Raw genomic sequence first — 26,957 nt, forward strand, 5'->3', positions numbered from 1 at the left:
TTAAATATAAAATTGTATGGTTCTTCGCATTTACTTAAATATCAGTGTTACTATATATAGAAAAAAAAAACTTGAAAGACCAGTGGTTTACAGAATAGACCTTTATCTGTATGGAATGTTTACGATTGTCCAGACATTTAATTCATGGTATCAAGTGCTCTGTTAACTCCGTAAACAATAAAATAAAATGATTATATAAACTTTCCGTATAAATACTGCACTTGTTATATTCTAATTACATTACCACGTGCAATTGGAAGAATCATCTAAAACTACCGCGGCGATTAATTTGAACTACCCTCATTTTTTATCATATGTATGATGTTTTTCTAAATTGCTAAGGTATCCCCAACTTTTGCATATAAAAGCATTCCCTACAAAGATAATTTTGATGGAGTTAACGATATCGGTGGAATTTAAAAATTACAATAGAATTAAAACAATTAAGTGCATTAACAATTCGAAAAACGAACCACTTATAGTTTATTAAAATAAATTAATAAAGAATTACTATTCAAATAACAATGCTTAGAAATGATTCACTACTGACTTAGTCTAAATCTTAAACGAATGAGATCTGTGGGAAATTGCATACTTTCCTTTTTTAATTCACTCTTGTTATTGAAGCCCGAATGTAATAAAGATTTTTCATATTTTAAACATTCTTAAATTATATTTCTTAGCGAAATTCAAAGCACAGCATCTATTTGAACTATTAAATAAATAATTTTAACATAAAACACCGACATCCTTCACCCCTAATTTCCTAAAAATTTCCAATCACAACTGAGATCGATTATTCGCCCAGATGTTGCGTACTTATTTAAAAAAATATATCACAGTTCTTTTCTAAATTACCATAATACTTTTGACAGATATTAAATTCAGAATAACTTTCTACAATTACAAACATCTATTCGAAGCCCCATCAATATCAGTTTAGCCGTAAATTTCGCAGTAATAAAATTTCGTGACTTACACTTTTTAAAATAATTTTAAAAACTCTACCAAACAATCAAATGATATGTCATCCCTATAAATATTATGAAATCGATTATGTCTAAAGACTAGGAAGAACCGTTTATACTTCACAGCTGAATGATATTGGGTCATTAAAATGTCTAAATATACTTTCAAGACAGAGTTACCTTAGCAATTTATAAATGTGCCCTAACGCGACAGACTGCCCAACATGGCAACCTCTCGTTAGGGATTAATGAAATCTATACTTTCTGCTCTGTCACGCAGTGTTGCCAACTCTACCATTTTTTATATACAAAACAAATTACAAAGGTAAAATTATTTTCTTTAGGGTGCAATTAATAATAATTGCAATTGATATTGTGTGTATCTATAAAGTAAAATTGAGCTGGCAACACCGCTGCCAATATGTCAGCCGAACGCGCCGCCATCTTGCCAGTTCCTCTATCAATGCCAAATCAAAGCTTCAATAAGTAAATATTGGTTGTACGTCAAATGTAATACTACACATGGCCAATGAGACTTTTTAGTCTCAAGGCCATATACAGTAGAGTTCAAATTAAATTTGTGTCTAGTAAATTAACATTCATACAATATCCCTGTATTTAACTCTGTCTTATTTATTGAACACAGTATTTGTGAAGTTTCAAATGCTTATGTGATCTATGTTAGAGCTAAACAACTATATGTCAGGGTAAATGTCATAATATGAGAACTGATATTTAAGTTTTGTTTTTTGATATAACATCGGGAACAGCGAGATAATTTTCGATGCCCATGGACATCAATTTAAATTGCTGATTTAAATTTAAGTACGAATGATGTAAAATAATAATAAAAGATGGAACGTAAACGTCATTGAAAATTGTACATTATAGTGTCAATTTCAGTACAGACTTTTTATTACATGACATTTTCCCTAACATATGTATAAATATATAAAAACAAATATATGGGCAATATTTAGAACTAGTGGATATGGATATGTAGCATTTGAAACTTTCTACAAAAATAACAAGTGAATCTGGTTTCACAGTATCAAAATAGACAAGAAATTTTTAATTACTTGCATGCTGACACTATGCCTTCAAATTTCCTATTCAAAAATAAGTCATACTTATTTATGGTGTTAAACATGTTTAAACATTTTGAAAAAAATGTCTTTATATTCAAATTGAATAGGAATAAAAGGCATAGAGAGTTAAGAAAACAAAAAGGGTGCTTAAAGCTTTGATTCCCATGATCACACATCCCACAACCCTCCCCGTGTATCCAAACAGAGCTAACGAAGCCATTATAATTCTAATAAATTTCCTAAAAATCCGATAATATGTATCAAACTATATCGTATTTACATTTTATATGTCGTAGTATTGCTTTTATGTTACCTCAGGGGAGCGTGCGTCGATATACTCGAAAGATAAAATTACTCAAAACCTCAAATCCCTAACTGTTAACGATTCACTAACTATATACTGAGTGCGATATTTATAGACTCTAATTATAATTAAAGCACTCACAATCAATCTTCAATTTCTTTTATAAAATCATTTCTGAGGGAAATACTAATATAAATATGCAAGTCTAAATATTAATGACGATTCTAAAATCAAGACGATATTTTACAATTTATTTTAATTTCGAAAGCCTATTTTATCGCGTACTAAAAATTAACAAAAAAATATTTACGATGCACTGATGTTAGTTAATTTGTAAAAGGTAAACATAAAGAAGCAAGCTGCGTTAAATCTCTTTTAAAGTAATTTTACTTCTCTACCTAACTTTGGCTATGCCATCTAAGGTACTCATTTGTTGAGTTAAAATGTATCATCTAATGCGTAAAGTAAGCACCTAATATTGAAAACTATAAAAAAACAAGCAAAGAAGATAAAACCAATAACGCTCTCCTTTAACTAAAACGAAGAATCAACAACTTTGTGTGTCAATTATCTATTAGTGAAATATCAAATATTATTCATATCATTCAGATCACAGTTGCGGCGTTTTAATCACATTCTTAACTAATTTACAACATATTGTCCACCATTTGTTCAATCGACTCTCACCATTGACTATTGACGTAACAACTACAACCGGGCGGGGCGTCCCCCCGCGCGCCCGCCCCGCCCCCTGCGCCCTCCCATACTCATTGATGGGGACTCTCCTCCTCCGTATCCACTGGACTCGGTGAGAGGAACTTCCGAGCGTATTTTGGATAATGTGTCTTCTCGTGCGCCTTAAGAATGGTCGATCTCGAAAATGTCTTGCCGCATAAAACACAACGAAAAGGCCGTTCCCCTAAAATTCAAAATCAAACAATGTAGAATTTACTAACGTGGGTAATATATGAGAAAAGAAAACGGTTTAAAATTTGAATGTAACTTACCTGTATGCACTCTACAGTGATCTTTCATGTGATGTCTTAACTTAAATGCTTTGCCGCAGAATTCACATTTAAACGGCCTGTCGCCCGTGTGCACCGGCAAATGCGCGATGAGGGAAGACACGTCGGGAAAACTTTTGCCGCAGAACTTGCAAAGCACCACATTGCCCGGCTCCACGGGGCCGATGTCGAGGTCGATGGGCGTCTCCTCCGCGGGCATCATGTACGTGGGCTCGCTGAACTGCCCGATCATCGGCAAGCCCATAGGTCGGCCCAATATCGCGTCTCGATACTTTAGCGACTCTAGCGTATGCGTCGTCAGTATATGCCTGGCCAATTTGTTCTGGTGAGGGAACGCCGCGCCACAGTGTATGCAAGGATACCCTCTCTCCCCTTCATCGATTCGCCCCCTACCGGACCCTTCGTACTCCTGCAACCACAAAAAGAACATCAACTTCTTTTTCTCTGGTTCGATTCGTAAACGGACCAAAGGGTGTGCAATGTCTCTACCACTACTTTCTAAATTGAGATGCAGTCTCGTTATATTCTTAGGAATTTACTATCTAAATAAGAAGTTGACGCTCATTTTTGCCCAATATCTGTGCAGGAGTGACCCGGGATCCGGCTACGCGTAAAGCCTTGTTGTTTAGCAACGCGCGCGCGTACTGAATCACTGATTCGTACATACGTATGCAATGGCCAAATATCAAATAAAATAAAACTGCCCAAAATATATATCAAACAAAATGAATGGATATAAAAACGATGGCCAACAAAATGAAGGTCAACTTCTTGACAGCAAGGCATAGTACTCGATTGTCAAATCTAGCGCGGCACATCGACAAGCATGCATTGCAACGCGGGCGAAGCACACAGATTCTAAGTACACATCGACACCCACATACTATATTATTAGATAAATTGTATTCAGAAACATAACAATACTTATTGAAATCTGAATCATTTTTTTATTAGAAGTAAATTACTATCAGACAATTTTTCACATTGAGTTATCCACTCAAGCTATAAAGTAGACACTTTACTTTGAGAGATTTCATTAACCTAGCAATATAATTTCGAGAAGGTTTTAACAGCTTTTAGCAAATGTGATTAATGAAGAATCACATTTAATTTATTGTATTCATATTAAATGTTACTTTTTATGATAATTTGGAAGGATTTTCATAACATGATTTATTAATTTAATTTGGTGTTTACAAATAAAGATAGTCATAAAGTAAATTTTTCAATTATCTTTTTAATATAGATCATAGATTTAGCTTATAGATTGTTTCATACAAGTTTATGTTAAAAGTTTTTTTTTATATTTTATATATTAATTTTAATAGACTTGGAATATTATTTTATATGGTATTTCAAATTAAATTTCGATACTCTTACGACACTAACCCAATAAATAGCTATCTGAGGCCTTTTATCATTTAAATTTTGTGGTCGGGATAAGGTCTATAGGTTATACTATACTTTTCACATTGGGCTCGAAAATAATATTCATGCATTGTGACCTAAATTTCCTAAACCATTTAAAGCCTTAATACATTAAACTAAAAATGTACAGCATGCATAAATTACAGGGTACACAGAAATATAAGTAATCACAACAAATAAAGCAAAGTATAACTCTATGTATATTGAAACACAATAACAAAGAGTTAAAAGTGTATCACACAGTTGTAAATTCAAATTTATTTATTTAATAACTTTTATGTTATTTATTGTGATTACATTTCAAAAATGTCAATATTTAGGGTCTGTCCCACCAGATTGTAGATAGTCAGATAACAATCCAACATGTAAAATATGTAAATATCGGATTTTGCTACCCTATCTGAGTGAGGTCATTTTTAAGATATCTAAGGCTATCAGCCAGTGGTGGAAAAGACCCTTATAGTACTATAACATTGATATACATAAGCATTATACATACAGTTTCATGTGGCATCCGGTATTCCGTTGATGCTTCACCTAATTTATCTTCATTACTCCGCTCCCAGTCTATTTCTTTTTTCAGGGACTGTAATTATTAAAAATAACAATATATTTCAAATGTAGTATTTTAATAAATTGTTTCTTTGCAGCGACATAAATGGATTAAAACATTAAAGGATGACTAATCAGCAAAGATAAGCTAATCTTTTATTTTATTCTATGTTCAAAATGCATTTTTATGATCCATCAAAGAAAAACTGCATTGCTCAAGTTAAGTCACTTTCCTTGTATTATCATTTGTGATAATAATATTTTTTTGTATATCAAAACATAAAAACAGAAACATATTAAAAATATGAAGACTAACAAGTGGTACTTGTTGAACAGGTGGCAACCCTGAAGGACCAGCAATGGGTTCATTTCTTGGACTCGGCAGCGACGCATGCGAGGGATGGGGTAGCCCAGGATGTGGCAAAGCGTTCAGAACGCTCAGTCTTTGCTCCACTGGCGAATAGCGTGGTCCAAGCGCACTGCCGCTACTGTGACTATTTATCGTCATATTGATTCCTAGAAATATAGAAAATGAGGGTTATAGTGTTGTGTAAATTGCGTAATTTATATGTTTAAAATGTGTGTATTACCTTTTAGGCATTGAATTAAAGTCGTTCAAGTGATACCAAGTTCAATGTGACTTTTTAAATTGACAGTAAAATGTAAGCCACGCATCGTTTTATTGCGGTGTGTAGCAACGTTAAAGAAAATTAAATACATCTTGTGAAAGATTACAATTAATAAATAAAGTAAGCTACTATCTCGTACGAAATAACAAAAATTACCAACTCCGAACTGTCAAACGTTTCTGTCACTGTCAGATGTCAAAGTGTCAACGTCTTCAACACAGCGTACCGTAATCAAAGTACAAGTAAGGTAAAGATTAAATTATTACAAACATGCTTTGCCTATCTGAAAAAGTCTGATTGTTTTTTATTTAACTAGTAATAATACTTTTTTATTTATTTGTTTTTTAAACATACCTATATTATCACCATTCGATCGGATGGATATTGTGTCATCTTCGGTAGAGGGCGGACGTAATGGTTCGTCCGGCGGTTCGTCTTTCGGTATTGACGGATGTATTGGTGTTGGCGCTTCGATTGATGTTTCTGACCTAAATCTACGAACTGACAGCAGCGGAGATATTCTAGGAGGTGAAGCATCTGGACCTTCTCGCAGATCCCTTGTGTCCCGAAGATCTCTCAGGTCACGTATATCCCTCAAGTCACGCGGATCGCGGTTTTCTCGGGAATCACGTAGTTCTCTATGGTCTCTGGGCTCTCGTAAATCTCTTGATTCTCTTGAATCTCTTAAATCTCTTAAGTCACGAGGTTCTCTCAGCTCACGCTCACGTTCTCGTTGTTCTCTTTCTCTATGTAAATCCCGCCCCTCTCTACTCTCCCTCGAGTGAGTCTCCCTCACGTCGCGGCTTTCTTTGCATTCTCTCTCGCGCAATTCTTTTGCTTCCCGCCTTTCTTCTCTTTCACGTATTTCTCGCTCTTCTAACCTCTCGTGCGGTTCCGTGCATTCTCTCATGTCTTGGGGTTGACTGTCCTCCATTGGTTCTTGTACGTTTCGCGTATCGATACCGGCTGCGCTTAAAGTGGTCATTTCAGCTAATCCTTTCACCTGAAATGAGAGAACAATTCTTTGTTAACTTAAAATACAACAACTTACTGTTATTTTTTTTATCTTAAGGAATCAAATAACTGTGTTGTGGAGTAGTCTTTCGGCAATAACAAAATCATTTTGGGTGTTTCATTAAATATATAAGTAGAAAACAGGAATTTAAGTATAACGTGTATTTCATGTTTGCCAGCCATTGTTTATGTCCATGATAGCAGGTGACTTAAAACGCGCATATCCGATACCTGTTGTTAATATAATAAAGAAAAGAGAGGGTTTCTTTCGCTTGTTACCTGAAGGCTTTCGGCAGTCTTAAGAAGAGCTGGCAGTTGACAGTACTGGACGTTGACCTCGCCCTTGTACATGAAGTCGACGAGCGTGCGTAGTTCCTCCAAGCCGACGTCCTTCAGGATCACGATAGGATGACGCGACGGATGGTCTACGAACAGCGATCGGAAGTACGATGAGCACGCAGACAGTACTACCTGGAATTATATTTTGTTAATCTTTAATTTCACACTACAAATCTCACTTTAATTTATATTATTTTATTAAAGTACAGCATACTTATAACCGGCAAGAAACATCAATAATCAGATTGTAGAGTTTTAAAATGCCATCTCCCTTTTTAAAATAGATTCTATGATTTGTGAAATATAGTGTAGTTTCAGTAATGTTATCCAGATGTCATGCGGAAAGAAATGGATGTGGCATTTGTTTTTTGATGCCACGTTTAGTCAAAAAGGCCATAATTTTTCACTGAACATTAATGTAAATTACATGTGAGGTAGAACCGTGGATTAATGACCCCATCATTTGCATTAAATTTCAAACTACGCAAGCAAACCGCAATTCCAAGAAAAGGTATTAATTAAAAAGCAACTCTGATTTAGAAAATGTTCGACCATGAACAAACAATTTTGAAAATAAGTTCATACCAGGTGCAGCACAACAAAACTTATTATTTTCACAGTCGATTTCCACTGTCTAAACATCGATACAAAAACCTAGTTTTTGTACAGATTGAGAGAAATAACAAAATATTTTTGTATGACTATAATATACCTCAAGTAGCTTAGAAATAAATACTCCTCAAGCATAGAGTTGTATTTGTTTGCCTTGTTATATTTATCTAATAACTACGCAATTATATAAAGGTCCAGTTTTTTCCTCACAAACGAAGTCAAAGGCAAATTCTAGTAAAATAAGAAAACATACAGTGTTTGAGACTTAATTCCCCTTCAAGCCGAACCATTTCCTAATATCCAATTAATTTTACGTTACCGATGTCAACGTATGCCGTCGTTAAAAGCGAACGGTCGTTGTTTTTTTTAAAAAAAAAATAACTAGCCCTTTGTATGTAAGCAAACCAGTGAAGCATAACTTTCTCAATTGAATATAACAACGTCAAATTGAAGCCTTTCAAATAGAAAAGAATTTTACCAAAGTAGAAATGAGTTGATACAAAAAATACGATAACGTAACGAATCATGCTCAAATTTCATAGAACGTTAAAAACTGTATAAAATAGGAAATCAGTTATATCTAACGATATTTCATTTTCTACAAGTAAGGCATGATTTAGACATTTTTTTTAATATTCAAAGAAACGATAGTAAGAACTCATCGTATAATCGTGTGACTAATGTTGTACTATTGAATCGTTTTATTTTCACAAAAAAGCCTAAAAAAAAAATATTAACAGTCATCTTTTTGTTAACAAGACACTGTATACCATTGACAAACCGTCCTCACCTCCATACATGCTCGACTAAACTTACGGCTTATAAGGACTCTAGTCTGCAGGGACCCTTACTTAAAATATGGCTATGGGAGTTACAGTATATAATAAGAATTATGTCTTTTGTTAATTAAGTATCTGAGACCGCCTAAAAATGAAACATTCAAAATATCGAAAGGTTGTATTGTTCTACTCGAGATCTGGTTAATTGGATGGCAATATTTGCTTTCATCGAACGTCCCAATTCGAGAAGCAGCCAACCAACAATTAAGGCCTACATGCAAAGTTACTTCGTCAATGTTCCCGTTATTACTAATAAAGACATTTACTATTGTTTTATCAAGAAGTAACAAAAAAAAATATTGATCAACTAGCTGTTGCTCGCGACTTCGTCCGCGTGAATTTTAAAATGTTTCAGATAAATTACCTTTCTAACGGTGAAAGAATTTTTAAAATCAGCTCAGTAGTTTTTTAGTTATTATAATACATACAAAATACAAATCTTTCCTCTTTATAATATTAGTTTAGATAGAACATATCGATAAATCGGCTCGTAGAACTTAGCGACTCTGGCCGTATGAGACTGTCGTTTGGCATCTTAGTTGCGGTCTCATAAGAGGAAACGGTTCATACATGGGTCATAGAAAATTGATGCCAGTCTTACGACTAGTAAACAAATGGTCTGAAGACCAATGGTCAAGACTAGCACCTACCATTCTACAATTTGGGAGGACTACGGTTAAATTATATGTAATAACAATATCGAACCTTGTGAGCCCGTATAGAGGCACCTTCGGAACACGCGAGTGTGACGTCCACCAAGCTCTCGTCGTGCAGCAACTGGCTGAATACTCCCAGCAGGTTGCTCTGATGATTGTTCCACCTCAGGCAATAGTGCTCACTTCCCATGTCTGAGCTAGCTCCCGCCGCTGCACAAAACAATAAACAAATTCATGTTTTAAATGTACCCTCATTATAATGTCTGTCAGCGAATCGTATACAATTTAAATATAGACAAGTTATCAAAATGCACAATAACCGATATAACTTTATTTTAAAATTGTTTTACTAATTTGATATATTGAATTAAGATATTATTAATTTTCGATTTTTTATACAGCATAGAAATAAATATGAAATAAAGAAATTATTTTTGATGTAATGTTTCTATTCTATTCTAATATAATAAAGCGTAAACACACACTTCTGTGTTGCCTAAGATGTCAGCAATCACAGAATACTTTCGAATAACTCTTTTTTTTAATAAAAAGCCCTACACTTACGTCATGCTTTAGACTAAATATTTCACGCCGTGAAACTTAGGGGTAAATATTTTGGATAAAAACCCTAATGTGGGAAAGAGACCATAAGTTGTTGCCAACATCAAGGAAGCAAGGTTGCCATGGTTTGTCATCATGTCATTTTTACATTTGCAATTTGACAGATGTAAACAATAAAATAAGATTTTCAGAATTTTATGCGGATGAAGTCGCACGGGAACAGCTAGTTTATAAAATAACATCCAAACGGCCTAAACGTTAAATCACCTGCCGTAATTTAACTACGCATTAATATAAGTAGTTATAAATTATTCATGTTAGTGTATTCGCGATAATAATACAAAATACTTGAAAATTATACTATTTTACAATACCTATCTATTATTCCTCCTTTACCAGTGTATTTAAAAAAAATTTAAATAAAGTTCTTTCTCAGACAAGTTTGACAAAATGACCATGCACTTTGACCTCCGTTCCACTCAAATTTAGATTGAGTAGTTTAAAAGCAAATTATCATTGATTTTTAGTGAATAATGCATTTCGTTACAAATACTTCAAAACTATGCGCATAATAATACGTTCTTGTAAAAATGAAATCATCTTAAAAGGAAAAAACATATCATGGAATTATGAATTTTAATTATTGTAGTAAGAGGATGAATAAACAATCTTACTAAACACAAAGCTGTAGAGAGACTAACATTTTCATAACCTACTTCGATTTCTAGCCTCTCCAAAAATTATTACTAAAGTATGTTTAATAACCGTGACTGGGTGGACGAATCTTTATGAAAAGAACATAGTGTAATTACAATTTTAAATAATGCATAGGCAACATTTAAACCTGAAAAATGTACGGATTAATATTTTAGAGTGGTTGACTTCATAATGAAATACAGATTCAGTTTTTTTCGTAATCGCGTAAAGTAGGTAATAATACAAATATTATAAACGCGAAAATTACGATGGATGGATTGGTTGATTGGTTTGTTAGCGTTTGTAGCCTAAACGGCTGAACGGATCTCCGTGAAATTTGGTACAGGTTTAAAACATAGTCTGGAAGAACACATAGGCTACTTTTTATTCCGGGAATATTTACGGTTCCCGTGGGATTTATTAATTTAGTTTTTTAATGTTTACTCGATCATTCTGAAACGGTTCAACATATTTTATTGAAATTTGGCACAGATATAAAACAAAGTGAGGTTTATCTAGAGTACAGATGGGATAAGGTTTATCCCCGAGAAATGTCCGGTTCCCACGAGATACGTAACTTTTATATAGTTCGTATGTTTTTCAATACCACGCAGACGAAGTCGCGGGCAACAGCTAGTGGTTAATAAAGACATAAAATATCCTAGATATAGTCTGTGATCTCGGAGGCAAAATTCTAAAATAAATACATGAATCATAAGATAGTGCAGTTGTTGTGGGCTCACAACTCCTACTCAGTTCTAATTCGCTTCACTTTATTTATGCAGTGTTCAGATTGCTTTACATATTTCCTTACGACTGTGATGTCTATACGTTTCAACACTATAGGCTACTTCTGTTAACTTCGCATAGTATTAGCGCAAAGATGTAAAACGACACGTACAGATTAGTAGTATAAAAAATAATTGAAATAAAAACTTATTTAAATTAATTAAATCAACTTAATCGTCAAACTTTTTCTTGGCCATCATCTTTGGGCCTAAATCTTACTAATATTATAAATGCGAAAGTTTAGATGGATGGATGGATGTTTGTTAGAGTTGGTAGCCTAAACTGTTGAACGGATCTTGATGAAATTTGGCATAGATGTATAGGATAGTTTGGTAGAACATAAAGGGCTAATTGCTTTTGTCTTTTCTAATGACACGCGGACGGAGTCGCGGACAAAAGTTAGTATTAAAATAAGAAATAAAAGTAACTTGTCTATATATAATTTTTTTGGCCAGTTATGGACGATTTTTGTCAATTCACTGAAACGTATATGTACGTATGTCGGCAATAAGCATATCCTTGAGAGATATATAGCGTGTGTTATGAACATGATTTTTGTTACGTTTTTTTATTACATTTTTTCATAATATAGGACAAAACAATAACGTTCAGCCACATCTTATCAATACAACGCGCAGACTAACTTCCTGTTAATTGCTTACCTAACCACTTATAATATTGATTATCGACATTTGTCGTTTTTATTCGCGCAAAAATCCAATACGAGTTACGAGCCGTTATAATTATTGCTTCTAGATTCGGCTAGCGGCTAGCCAATGGATCTTATCTTTATATGCAAATATGTAAAATATTGCCGATGCATTGACCTTCAAGCTTCATTTCGTAGATAAGCGACTATAAAATATGCGAAATGCTCAAAATGTGTGTGGAAATTAGCTTTTTACAATGTATGCATTAAGAAATGCATTTATGTATGCAAGTATGTTTTTTGCTCAGTAGTAATATTTATTTGAAAACGCAAAATAATTTATTAAATGTCTAAAGTCTAGTACCATTAATTGAACATGAAATAGAGACGGTTTTCAATTCAAATGTATGATTATTAATAATTTAATAAATATACAAAACATTAATTATTAATAATTTACTAAATTTACATATTTGTTTCTCCACATTTTTTGGCCAGTGGGATTGTTTACATAGACCCTATGGTTTGCCTGAATCATGCCAACTGGAAATCCTTTATCTCTGCTTATCTCTATTGTTAGTACGAGAACATAGAGATCATGAATGATGTAGTAGTAGTTCATTAAATCATTGTAAAACGCAAACGCACTTACATTAAAAAAATGTTTCATTGTATTTCTAAAATATATTTAGCTAAACAAAGCGGCACTGAGTCGATACATAGATGTATTTTATATCTATGATTACTGTTTCGCGCCTCCATGCGAGAAGATAAATATAGTCGCGAGTATACTATTTAAATGTAGTGTGCGCACACGCACGCGTGCGGCCGCGACGCAGTCAAGATCAAGGGCGCGCGATTGCGCAAGAGTTGGCTGTCGCACCGCGCTGCAGCGGCTGTGATGTCATCGCGCCGTCTGCCTCCGCTCCCCCCACTACCTCCCACTCCCCCCCCACACACACACGCTTCGACATACGCCCGTTTCAGAAAGGCCGCGAACGCGGAACGGTCTATTTTTAATTTTTGACCGCATGTATTTCTAGTGGCCTTACCATCGTCTAGGTCTAGGATATTAACATGCAATTTAAAAACAATTAATGATTTTTTCTATTAAACTAATTGTTAAAATTTCATGAAATTTAAAATAAAAAACGTACTTACATGCCTTTTCTTTGTGCGTTTTATGCTTAAATAAACACGGTATCTTATTTTGATAAACGTTAGAACGATTCTCGGAAACGCCGGGCTGGAAAAACTTTAATTTGAACTTCACGAACTTCTTTTTTGTTAAAACAGCGCAGTCATAATGCCTACAAACTATGAATGTAGCCTTGTCGTTGGGGATTCACCACTGCGGCAATCAATTCTGATCGTATCGACGCTAGCCTAATTCAAATCCGTGCCGTAGCTGCCATCAGATTAAAACATTTTATCTTCGGCCGTGCCTAATTAAAAAACGCAATAAAAACTACTAACATTCTTGCAAATATACTTACTGTTTTTTTTTTCTAACGATAAGTACGCGTGAATACCGATTTCTTCTATACGACGAGAATGGATGACGCGATGTTGCTCATTGTAACTACACGTGACCTTCACAGCTATAGTAAAGCATGCACTATGTATTAAGGGAGCGAACATAATAACCGGCGGATGCGGCGACATCCATCCTAGAACATTTATTGCCACACAACACAAGTCACTTATGCCAAGGAAAATATTTTATAAAGCGGAACGCAACTTTTAGATTTTAATTAAAGAACAGATGGACTTAATTTGAAATTCAAGTGTTACCTGATATCATTCAAGGAAAAAAATTGTTTAACGAAATAATAATGTAATAATACTATACATGTTGATACTGTGTTTCATTGATATGGCTAACCATCATATACAATTGTCAGTTTTGTCAATGCAAAGCAAAGGCTATTCAGAAATAGACGAACATAGCAAAAACTCTAGTTATAAAATATTTCATTCATTGCGATAAGAGTATTTATACACTTGTAAAAAACTCCTGGTATCGATAATATTATGGTGCTTGCTACAAATTTGGAGTAAAAAATCCTGAGCAAACGCTTCATAGGTATAAAAAGGCCCAAAAAACCTGAAGAATTTTTGACACTCGTTTCCGAGGTATAATTAGCATGCTACTAAATTGACGAATCAAAGTAAAAAAAATGTTAATTTTTATCATAACATAAAGGAAAAAAGGAATGTTTTAATAACTAATGGTTTTTTCGCATGTAGTCGTGTCGTTCATTGAAAGAAGTTTACTAGTATTTTATATTAAAAGCTAGTAAGATAAAGGTTATTAGTAAATTAGGAAATTGCCAATTTCTGCTAATCAAAAAATCCGGTATGTCTTGAAATGTTGGCAGAAAGTTAACGATTGTTTTTCGGACGTAAAAATAAGTGTATGCAATATGTAACATTTCATAAAAATACTAACCATGGAATCTATTCTCCAATTGACAATCATTAATTTGGCTTAATTTTTTTTTTCTTCGAGTTCTCACGGATTTGATAAAGTATTTACACAAGTGTATAAATACAGAAGGCAGTACGGCGATATCGTCTCCATTAGTTTTGCAGTGGTGTATGGAATTGGTCTTATTCTACACGCGCTGATCTGCGCACACTGCGTGGGGATCAAGGTCGTGCGGAATAACGCACACATTACATACACTGGCGATATCTTTGAACAGTTGCCTGCCGATTGGCGTGCTACGTAACGACGGCTGGACATCCGGTCGCGCCCAAAATGTACATGGGAATCATAGCTCGCTAAATAGGGTTCGAGATGCGTTTACATCGAGACCGATTAGATATAGTAAAAGCCGATTTACTAATATAGGTATCACATGTATCGATTAAAATGCAAGAATATTAGAGACGACGTATTGCGAAATAAACAAACACGGAACTCACAGTGGACGAGTCTACGTAAAAAATTAAATACGGTGGCGTCGAAGATAATATTTTCTTTACCTTTTCACTTAAACATTATTCTTGAAGATTTAAATTTACCTATGATACTTCATATAGGACTCTTAAAATTATTGGGATTTTAAAATATGCGTATTAATGTATATCAACATAATATTATACTGCTATTACCTACCTCAATAAGGGACATGCAGGACATCCAAGAATTGCCTACAATGTTCTGCAAATGAAACTCGTTTTCCGATAATTCACTGTACCCTTTAATCCCTTATAACTTTCATATTTATTAAAGCAATTTCCTCTAGTATTTGATAATAATTATAGATTAGACAGTAACGCCGCTAGTAGGGTAGCCATGCAGAATATTGTTGTTAGAGATATTTTAACAATACATATTAATTGTTAACAAATTTAACATAAAATAATAATGATTAACATTTGCTTAGAGGTTTAGTTCCTTAAAACGACATTATTAAGGAAGTCTTGATATATTTAGCTTGTCAAATATTCTCATTTTTATGCGGGTATATTTCATTCATTTAAACAGTCTTTAGAGACGTAAAATCAAAGGAATTTTATTCTGTTTTCAGGTGATTTGGGAGTTTCATGTTTACCGAAAGTGACCTGCAGAATTGTAAAGTAGGTAATATCAATTTGTACCAGTTCTAGTAAGTTGTAGTTTTACATTTCTAATTAATTTTTTACACGTATGTTTCATCAGCAAGTGTAACACAATTTGTATGAAATATTAATGAATTGGCCAACAGACCGTGTAGTTTATAACTCTGAAGTGATTTATGTTTCATTGAATCAATGTTAATTTATTAGTATAACATAGTATCTTTATTTAACTATGAATGTTAAACCTCCTGATACGCTTAATTTTTTGTAATGTTATACAGAATTTCTCTATATTTCTTACTCTGCAAAACTAACATTAACAGTGGTAGAGCCCGCTTTAACATCTTAGCACGAATGGACCGGCACGCCCGGTGTAATACCACGACCACACAGAAGACAGGCGTGAAATGGAAGCAATTCCGATGAGTGTGGTGCCGGAGGAATAATTTAAGTCCATTTCTCTGTACCACCCTTTTCTTATAAGGAGAGGTTGGGAAGAGGAAGTGGATTTGACGATGGAGGAGATGCATAGGAAGGGGAAATATACTCTTTATATGCGTCTCCTCCTCCATCGTACAAGGGTAGGCAACGCAGGTGGCCGCTTGCTCGTTTGCCACCTTATATTTAAAAAAAAAACTAAATATCAGCATCTGACTTCCGAAGTTGTCTTAAAGAAACCTTAGGTATGGTTAAAGATATATCACACAAAGCAAACTAAGTACCACATAAGCAACTCTTCTGTTAATTGTCAGACATTTATTTTTCTCACAGCATTTTCCTATTCTGCGCAACTGATGACGCGTTACGGTTTATTACAATTATTAATACGTTTCATAGATAATGCATAATGCCATCCAATTGTTCTAAAGTTATAGACCTAGAAGAATATTTGGCCCGGGATAATAAGTGAAACTAAATTATGCTAGTTCACTGGCGTGCCTTTTACACAAAATTTATGACTTGTGATAGAACCAACCGACGGCATTGTCTCACACACATTGGATATCATATACGATATACTTGGTAACAAACATGATTAGATATTTAAAACTTTAATTGGATAAATTGATTAGAGAGTCGGCGACCGAAAGTGAGCTTTCGATCCCTGATAATAAAACACTCAATACTTCTCGATCCTGCTCTATTTTGACCTAGTCCTGACGCTCCCTTAGGTCTAGTTCCATGTTAATAATAATTTATGTGATCATAGGGCGAGCCACGCAGTAGATGAACCACAACCCTATTGTAATAGGACTATAGCGGTAATGTGGCTCCGCCCATTTTAATTTTACCCAGATTATTAGCTGATAGGCGTCAACTGAGAGTAAAGTTTGCATCATTTATTATGCACTGTTGAAATTTTTTTTATTTCGAAGTATTCGTTATTTGAAACTATACCAACGAACTTTGAAATTAGTGTGTACTAACCACATACTGTATTGATAATATTGTCCACATGATTCGAGAAGCGAAAACTTTTTTAAGGAAATTGCGCAAACTGAAGAAGTAATTAAAATGATAATTAGCTAAGTTTGAAAAATTTCATTCTTTTATGTTTATTTTTCTAACTATGGGCAACTATTAGTGTAGTTTAAAAGTGCATTTTGCATGAATACTGAGATTTAAATGTTATATTTATAGAAAAAAACTAAAACATAATTGATTGAATCGAGAAAAATTCAATTTTACGACCGCAAAATCGCAAAATGGATGCCGTATCAATAGGCAATATTCGATCGTTTTTTTGCAGTATGTCGTAATAAAATGTGCAATCAACACGTTCTCTATTAATTATTTTTAAAGTTAATAAGAGAAAACTAAAATATATCGTCAAAGTATCCGTTAAATGTTAGTTTTTTTAGACATAAACAAAAAACTATAAACTGGCGAAAGAATAAATTTTTTTGGAACCATTGTTGGCCATTTGTAGCCACAATAAGTAAATATCCTTACAAATTTATTGTGTTCCAATTTTTTCTAATCTAACTTTTTGTATAAAATTTAAAAATCGTCTAAAACACCGTTAACGTAACATCGCATTTTTAATTCAAGATATACTATCTGCAATTTTTAAACTAATCGCAATTTTAATAAAAAACGATGCAAGCGAAACGGAGGTCATTTCGAGGCTGTTAGTTTGATATTTTACGAAAATATACAACGTCTAAAAATTACAAACACCTTATTACCATAATGTAATCGTCTAGTACTTTTTACAATTCTCGCAATTTATTTTTTTACTACCAACTACACTGCCGGCCAAAAGTTTGAGACCACTATGTACACAGGTTATAATTTGCAAAATATTTAAATATGAGATGTTTAGTCGATCAAACTGCGTGATTGACTTAGGTCACCACCCAAGCTGTATAACTGCTAAAATTAACTTAAAGTTTTCAAGGCTTGTAGCACACCAAACTTCGCTACGACTCAGTTCCGGATAACTTTCGTATCTGTGTGCGGCAAGCCTTATTAAATCATGAATCACGGATATAGTTTTATCTTCTGATGTACGGGGAAGCCCAAACACAACTTAGATAAATGTCATTTCAAAGCAAACCATTTAACCGCTACTCAAAAATTTTTTTAACTGGACAAATAACACCCTAAAAATGGCTTCTTTAATTGTACCAATAATTAGTTTACTAAATAAGAAAATACAAATATCCAATAATAAAAAATCCAGATACAAAAACAGCTAAGTGTCTTTTTTGTTTATGTTCTACGATTTCTATTTATAGAATTCGCATAATTCTTGTTTATAGCCTTATTTATATGTTTAAATTTTTATTGACATAAACTGTAGGTACGATTATAATTTATTAATTTTTAACAAAATTACTAAAGGCTCGCACATCACCGTAATACCCTTTACACCTTATACCACAAGATAATGCGTGGTTTTATATCATGTGAGAGTGCTTCTTATACCCATTTCTTTGATATGTTCCTTTTCCGGAAGATCTGCACAGTCTGTACTATTGTAACAAATCTCTATGCTCTAGCTTTGTAGCTATCTACATTCAGTCTCACTTTCTGGTTTATGTGCTCATTCTCTCCCCACATATCCCTACACCGCTTTTTTCGTATAATCTGGCCAATAAAAGTTTTTGGAGGTCTTCCCCTGCCAAAACTATTTTAATTATTGCACATAAGTAATCACTCCATTATGTTACGCTTTAATTTAATGGTGTTAAGATACAAATCGTAACCTTATTCGTAGACTTACTACTGTAAACTGTTTATTGGTAATTTACGAAGAGGGAAATTTTGTGTATCGTACGTTACTTATTCTGGTGACAAGGATCGCGCGGGCGGAGCATATGTCATGCGCCTACGCTGAATTTTTGCGACGCCACAACGCCTATCATCGTTCAACATCGTTGTAATAAATTCAGTATTATTGTTCGGAAAACCATGTAACTGTGTCGACGGTGACAACTGTGAAATATTCGATTTATGTTCTTTATCAGTATTGACATCACTGTAAAAGTAAACTCCTAACTGTAAGTTGTATGCAATGGAAGGGGAACATGTTCTCAAAGGATTCAGACATTGATGTTTTCTCTAACGTCTTACTAATAATATACATGTTTGGATGGATGTTTGTTAGAAAGTATCTCCAGAAATCTCAACGGATCTCGACATAGTGACATAGATATAGACCATAGTCTAAGAGCAAAAGGACTACTAATAGAACACTTTTCTCCCCCCGGAAGGAGTCGGGGGCGACACCTAGTCGCGGGTAAATAATTTTGAGAAATGTGTAGTTTCTTGGATCTTTCGAATTAGCCTATTAAACACCGATAGCCAGTAATTACAGAAACCCCGATACATTGTTGCATTTGAAGGTTGGCTTTCTAACTCGATTATCAAAGCGCACACCTTTGTATATACACAAAATATACGTAAAGGTTTAAAAAGTATTTCTTAACAGCAAATTGCAAATTTAATAAAATAATTCTATACGAACCAGGATATGTCTGTCTGTGAATAAATAATAAAACTATGAATGTATTATAATTCTACAAAAAAAACTGTTTTATTGCTAAGCCTCGTCTGTCTGGATGTAAATGTTTAGGTTTCTTTTTTTAATTATTTTTCGCCAAACGCATCAAACCAGTTTACCAGTTTGGTACTTTAGCGCGCGGTATCTTTGAATCTGTGTCTTAATAGATTAATTATCTTACTACATAAATGCGAAGGTTCGATGGATGTTTGTTTCAAGACAACTTCAGATCTAGATGAAGTTTGTTATAGATGTATGTATAACAAACACTCTCTGGTAGATAAATACGCTACTTTATTTTTTAATTTCGCGCAAACGAGGTAGCGGACAACACCTAGTTAACCATAACTTTTAATTTAATGATATGCTTCTCTGTTGCATATTTATTGTCTCCTGTCGCCTGGTATGTTTTATATTTTGTAACGTAATACGATATTATATTAACACGTAGATTTGAAACCTTCTGTGTTTTTGTCAAAAATCTTTGTTCATACAAAAAAATATTTTTTTGTAAACTCCCGATTGGGATGCCGTTAGTGTATATTTCGGTATCATTGCATAAATTACAGATCAAGGGGAGGGATTTACATAGTCCGTAGCACTAATTAAATAGAACATGAATATATTATGACCAATAATTTCTAAAAAAGATAACTTGCTGTTATAACCATACTAGCTTCCGCCCGCGACTCCGTCCGCGTGAATTTAAAAAACAAAAGCAAGTAGCCTATGTGTTCTTCCAGACTATCCACTACATCTATACCAAATTTCATCGAAATCCATTCAGCCGTTTAGGCTTAAAATTTTAACAAACATCCAGCCATCCATCTTAACTTTCGCATTTATAATATTAGTATGATTTGACAATATTATGTTTACTATGTAGACAAATAAATTTTAGATATAATGAATACCACTGTTAGAGCCTTTATGTTTACCGAAGCGATGTCCGTTTTAAAAATTACCAAGTACCACAACTCATGGGGATTTCCAAAAGACTTAGGCGCAAAAACTGACAATTGGAATAGAGGTCGTTGTGCCTAATAGTTCGTTCCATACTAAACGGTCACTTGCCGTAGGTACTTCACTCGAGTTGGAAAACACTTTTTTAAATACCATTTGTACTAATGATGATTACAGTCGGAATGTTTTACTACTTGACTACTTATAGTAAAGGCGTTCTACATGCTGGTAAGCCACAATAATAATATAAAAACTAAGTGTACATATGAAATTTGAATATCAAAAAACATTGGTACACGGCAGGATTCGAACCCAGGACTTGAAAATTATAAATCAAGTGGTTAACCACTAAGCTACCGACGTTATAAAGTTCGGTATACTCCAATATATGCTATTACACTTAAATAATAAATGATTTGAAATAATCGGTCATATAACACTAAGGAAACTGCCATAAAATGTTTTGTAATAAATTTTATCTCCTTGATTATAACTAATTTCTACAATTCAAAATAAACACGCAGTTTTGACAACAGGTTCATATTATTAATACTTCATACTAATAATTATCTATTGACAAAACGAAATCTTTAAGAGACATCAACGCGTGATTAACACAGAAATAATGTAATTTTTTTTATTATACTTAGGAGACAAACACAGTTTAACAATTATTCATAATTTACACACAATCGTATAATTTAATTTTAAACACAGTAGAAAATAAATTTAGTGTCCATTAGAATTTAGTTTGACCCTGTGTTCACGGTGAGACCAGAGCGAAACTGTTTCAAAACTCGAGCAAACCAATTTCTAAGATACTCGGAAGTAACTGTATCATCATTCGTTTTTTCGGCGTCTACCGATTTCTGTTCATAGGACTTCCGAGAACTACTCTAACTTTTTCTACATTTAGTTACAGTAATTTATTTTTTAATGAATCATAAAAATTGGCAACACTATCGGTTAGTATTTATGTGACATATTTTTATTGGCGTTTCGAGTGTTTGAGTTTCTATTAAACACAGACAACCAACAGGTAACTGTAACATCATTGGCTTTTTTACAAACATCTATCTGATTTCTATTCACAGGACTTCCAAGAACTATTCCAACTTTTTTTACATCTTGTTACAGTTTTATTTTTAATGAATGATGAAAAACACCACAACACTATCAGGTAGTATCGAATTGACATATTTTTTACCAGTATTTGGAGATTTGAATTTCTATTTGATGCAACATTCACTGATCATGCAATCGATTAATGTCGTAAATCGATTGTGAGACTTTTATTGGGTGTGTTTTAAAGGAATGGAACGTTTAAATTGGTTTATCACATTTTTATCGATGCGCTAATTAAGTATCTAGGCATTATGCATACGTTCAAGGGTAAAGTCTGCGTCCGGGCACATGTCCGTGCGACTATTGCGGCCGGTGTGTGCGATCTGTGCATGTTTGTGTGTAGCTCACACGGCCGTTACATAACCTAGGCGCCTATTGTGAGCTAGGTGCATGTGTGTTTGTGTGCTACGGATGAGTGCGTGCCCGTCGCCGACGGCTGACTTTTTCGATTGCAGATATGTAGTTGCTATGCCCGAAATATGTAGCCGGATGAAAATCGCGTCAACGTTACGCATTCTGTGGCGCGCTCCTTTACTTCGTCTAGCGCTGCCTATCTTGTGGACAATGTGAAACTTTTTACGCAGTTTACCTCGTATTACGCTTTATTACTGACGATATTAACAAATTTAGTTAGTTTTGAATTATGTAAAGACTATAGACTAATACATTTGAAGTGTTGCATATTAATTTCTCTGCCAACAAAACTGTCGTGGACTTCCATGAATATACCAACTTATTATGTATGGTGATTTTCTGATAATTACCAAAATATCATTATTCTAATTTTAATAATACTTTGAATTTTAATTATTGATTATTTTTTAGATAACTTTATTTTAAATTGTAATAATTTGGATTGAATTTCCTGCTTAATGATTGTTTGAATTTTAATGTCTCTTCTAGCTATTATATTTATACAGTAATAAATTATTTGATTTTCTTTTTAAAATAGGAGTATGATAATTGACGTGGCAAATATCTATAGTATAAAATATGGTATGTTATAAGTATAATAGATGGTGACAAGTAACCCTTGAAAACCTACCTGTCCGTGTGTATATAACTATTTGAAAGGGTGTTTCTGTTAGCGCGGCGTTCTGTTCACAACATATTTGTTTTCGTTAAGCTTTCCTGTCTCACGGCTCTATTATTGTATGCCACCATCCAGCCTAGTAAATTAAAAATAGCTATTCAATATACCTATATAAATTCATTTACGGTTATTACTTTTTATCCGTTTTAAATGTTAAATGCGTTAAAACCAAGTGACTACGTTTATTTTTTATTTTAGGGAAGGCTTTGTAGACCGTTTCACCTAACCAGAAGGAATTATTTTTTTAATACATTAATCTTATAAAATCCAGTAGCAATTAAGGTATTATTATTTTTTCTATATTCACCGATAATTTTATAAAAATTGACTTAAGACACGACGGTGATTAAAGACATTACAATCATGTTACCATTATTTAATAGACATAACTTCTTATAACCTCTAAAATTCAAAACTTTTACATCCTTCTAATCATTACGCTGAAGCAAAATTTTCAGCGCACGCATTTACGCGACCGGTAAATTATGCGAAAACCTTATCTATAATTCACTCGAACGCTATCAGATAGGCTGTGTAATGCAACTGATAACCTTGAGTATGTAAGGGACATTGTATTATCAGCCGCGGAATTATATTATCAATTTAGAAAAAATAAACTATAAAAAATAGAAAGTAAATTAATTTTTTTATGCCTCGAATAACGTGGTAAGAAACTGGCAACAGCTAATTCTGATAAGATGTTAATATGCGCGAATCATTGAGGTAACATTTGATATCTGGCGTACTTTTGCCGTGCGGTTGATTACGATGTGAGGTAGGTCAGCGTTAAATAACAAAAATAGCTGTTATCATTTGAATTCTTTCGACGCGAGAGACGGATTTTTTAAAGAACGTATTTGTTTTGTCGCCACGCTAAATTTACGACTATACTCTTAGCACATCTGGGTAATGCGCATGTGTTCTTTGGATTATAACAATATGTATACCATTTAATTTAATTATAATACTTGTTTTTTAAATCCATATAAACAATCCTTCATAAAAACCTAAGGATTTTGAGTAGAATATTGTTGTTAAAAGTTAATGTTTGTCCTTTTCCCGTTCAATTATGATGTCGAATTTTTCGAGAGAAAAGTGAAAAACCTTTTTTTTAGTAAACATGACACTAGATAGTCAATTTACTTTGTTTCTAAATAATGTAAAATGATTATATGATTAATGATTACACGGCAGTCTCATAGATTTATAGTAGTTTTTCTCTGAACTCAAACAATATCTCATTTAAAATATCGATTCAAATTCTATGTGCGATGTAGGTTCACACATTAAAATGACTCTCCTTAGAATACTGTTCTAATCGAAGACTGACGTAATCTGAAAAAGGAAAATGAAGTACAAAATGACAAAATTATTTCATTACGAGCTGTCGCCCAAAAACTTTGTATCTTCTTCGTAACTTCATCTATCTCACTCCCGCGTGCATTTACCTTCTACCAGCTACCTTCCATTCCAAGTCCCGTCCAAATCGGTCCACCCGTTTCAGAGATAGCGGTCCGGTCGCCATTTTGACAGCGTAGAATTTAAAAAAATGCAGCCTATAATATGCTCGTCCATGTCAGCTACTCTCCAGTGAAAGCCCCGTTAAAATCAGCCCAGACGTTTCAGATATTACCCGGAACAAACGCGGCTTGCGGACAGACAGACAGACAATTTTTTTTTTCGATTTTCGTTATCAACAACGCAAGAACATCATCTTCCCGAAATCAAGAATTTTTCTTTGATATTACAAAAAGATACTCCAATTTTATTACATGTATAGATTTAAATATGAAAATGTTTTTGTGTGTAAGTTCAAACAAGCAACTTCATACACACTTCAACCGATTATTGAGGTTTTAGATCACCAAAACATTTCAAACTACATGTTTACATTGTTGTGCGTTTACAAAAAAAAACGAACGTTTTTTAAAAGTCTCGTCGGTAGAAAACTTACGGTTATATTTTATATTTTAAATTGTTAATTGTTTAAGGACATATACTAATATTTTTCATTAGTATAATGTGCATTTTTATTTCCCACTAAATAGAATAAAGAAGCATTTTAAAACGTTAATATAATTGCTTAGACGAGGATGTTTATCTTAATAAAATGTTTATCGAAAGTTAAATCAAGAATACATACTTGGTCTTTTTTATACGACTAAAATATGCAGTTGCATATTTTAATGCTGCTTCCGTATTTTTGGTCAGTGTTTAGAATGCAATAATTATGTTCAATTTATTTAATATATTTATATTTCATAGAGTTATTTTATAAAAGCTTTTATAATAAATGCTTATTTTGTTATAATCCACAATGAAAGCCAATCGGTAAGTGGTTCTAGTTTTTAACTTATTATATTTCAATTTAATTTAAATGTATGGATGGAACACACTAAAATTAATGGATCAGTGAGAAATGCAAGATATTAAAGTTAGTAATAAACACATGACTTATTCGGTAAGTTCAATTTGCTGTCTACACCGCTAATCTAAAGAGAGACTGCAGTCAGTGACTCGGTTCTAACTATCACATTCTACGTACATGTTATTGTTAAAAGATAAAATTAGGGCGCAGTGAGCCTCGAACCTTAAGGTACGTTGCAACTGAAGTCACGTGAAGAAAACAAACATTGTGATTAGAAATAAATAAAAACGCTTCTGACTAGTGTTGAAGTCTCAGATTAACCTTTTAGCTACGCCTAGCTTTCCAGCTGTGGTATACCACTCTAAACTCAACATTGTTATATTTCAATATTATATTACTAAGATTATTATGACTAAGAATTCTAAGTGACATAAAACTTTTAACTACTTACAAATCTCCTTAGAGACTAAGGTGATTAAATATGAAAAATATTGCCGTCGGCAATCTTTTCTTACTGTCGTAGAATGTGAAAAATATTTTAAGCAATTAATCAGTGTTCTCGATATATTTGCATGAACTTTAAAACAACTAAATGAATATTATATCACGAACAAACACGAAAAACCGGAACATAAAAGACAGCTGCCAACTAACCTAACCTAACGAATATTATCGTCTAATAGGTTTTCGGGGTCGTTGCCAAAGTGTTAAATGTTCAATCAATTTTTTAAACCAAATAATTTTAAATTTTATCTAGACTTTAATAAAACTTTGTTTGTTTATCAAAAATAATTAAATTAACTTTATATAACACGTTTGAAAGTTTGATTCAGCTTTGTAAACTTCTGACTCTCGAATTCCGAACTTTTTGTAGGAAGCACGTGGACGGGCTTTACGTTGGGAAACTTCCACAACATGCTATTATATGGATTATATAAGTTTTTATATCATACAAGTATTAGATTTACAAATATAAATCACGTCTTAATTTAGTACGCGTTTCCCATTGACGCAAGTAATGTGTTTAAATTATTACAACCATAAGAACCGAGCCCAATGTAAATTGAGTGTGGACATACAGAGCTGGTATAGTTTCATTCATGAACCTCGTCTTAATAGCATCTTTATTATTATTATTTTTAATCTATACGGTTCTGCATAATACATGCAATAAGAAGCAATTTATTTGAATAGCGAAAAAGTTCACGCAGCACCGTAGTGAACAGACAAGGCGCGAAAAATAAATTAACGCCTTCTACGACAAGTGTTGACATCAAACCGAACGGACGCCTCCGTTCCGATCCTGAAAGTGCTACGACACTTCTAAATACTTTTTCTACGCCTAAACACTGAATATTGTAAATGTTGATTTTTGCCATCTTATTTGTTGTTTTAAATGTTTTGTTATGTGACGTACTAATTTAGAACAATTTGAGTATTTTTCCTTGAGTCATTCAGATTCTCCGCGTAGTGCGGACGTACCTAGTGCATTTCGGCGAGCGGAAGGGTGCGCGTACGGCGGGGGTGCCGGCGCCGCGGCACGGACGTCGGCCGGCGCACAAACACTCACACTCAAATATTCATCTAACCTTGATGCGAATCGGCGCACTCCGGGTTCCATCCGACGACGGTCGTCAGTACCGAGGGGTCGAAGGGCTCGCTCGAGGAGTGGGTGCTGGC

At 33.7% G+C, this 26,957-nt stretch overlaps 1 protein-coding gene across 1 annotated transcript; it reads right to left on the reverse strand.

Annotated features, from left to right (window-relative positions):
- LOC106103653 (protein tramtrack, beta isoform-like) lies at positions 1-26,951 on the reverse strand. The gene is made up of 8 exons (XM_013283462.1): positions 26,867-26,951; positions 9,504-9,664; positions 7,288-7,479; positions 6,349-6,997; positions 5,682-5,881; positions 5,313-5,399; positions 3,368-3,794; positions 1-3,279 (listed from the first exon to the last, which is right to left on the reverse strand). Exons 2-8 carry the CDS (start codon positions 9,642-9,644, stop codon positions 3,128-3,130), a joined length of 1,848 nt encoding a protein of 615 aa, XP_013138916.1. The 5' UTR covers positions 9,645-9,664; positions 26,867-26,951; the 3' UTR covers positions 1-3,127.
- Positions 26,952-26,957: the final 6 nt, after the last annotated feature.

This window comes from Papilio polytes, unplaced genomic scaffold (genome assembly GCF_000836215.1).
Source record: "Papilio polytes unplaced genomic scaffold, Ppol_1.0 DF823731.1, whole genome shotgun sequence".
NCBI lineage: Eukaryota > Metazoa > Arthropoda > Insecta > Lepidoptera > Papilionidae > Papilio > Papilio polytes.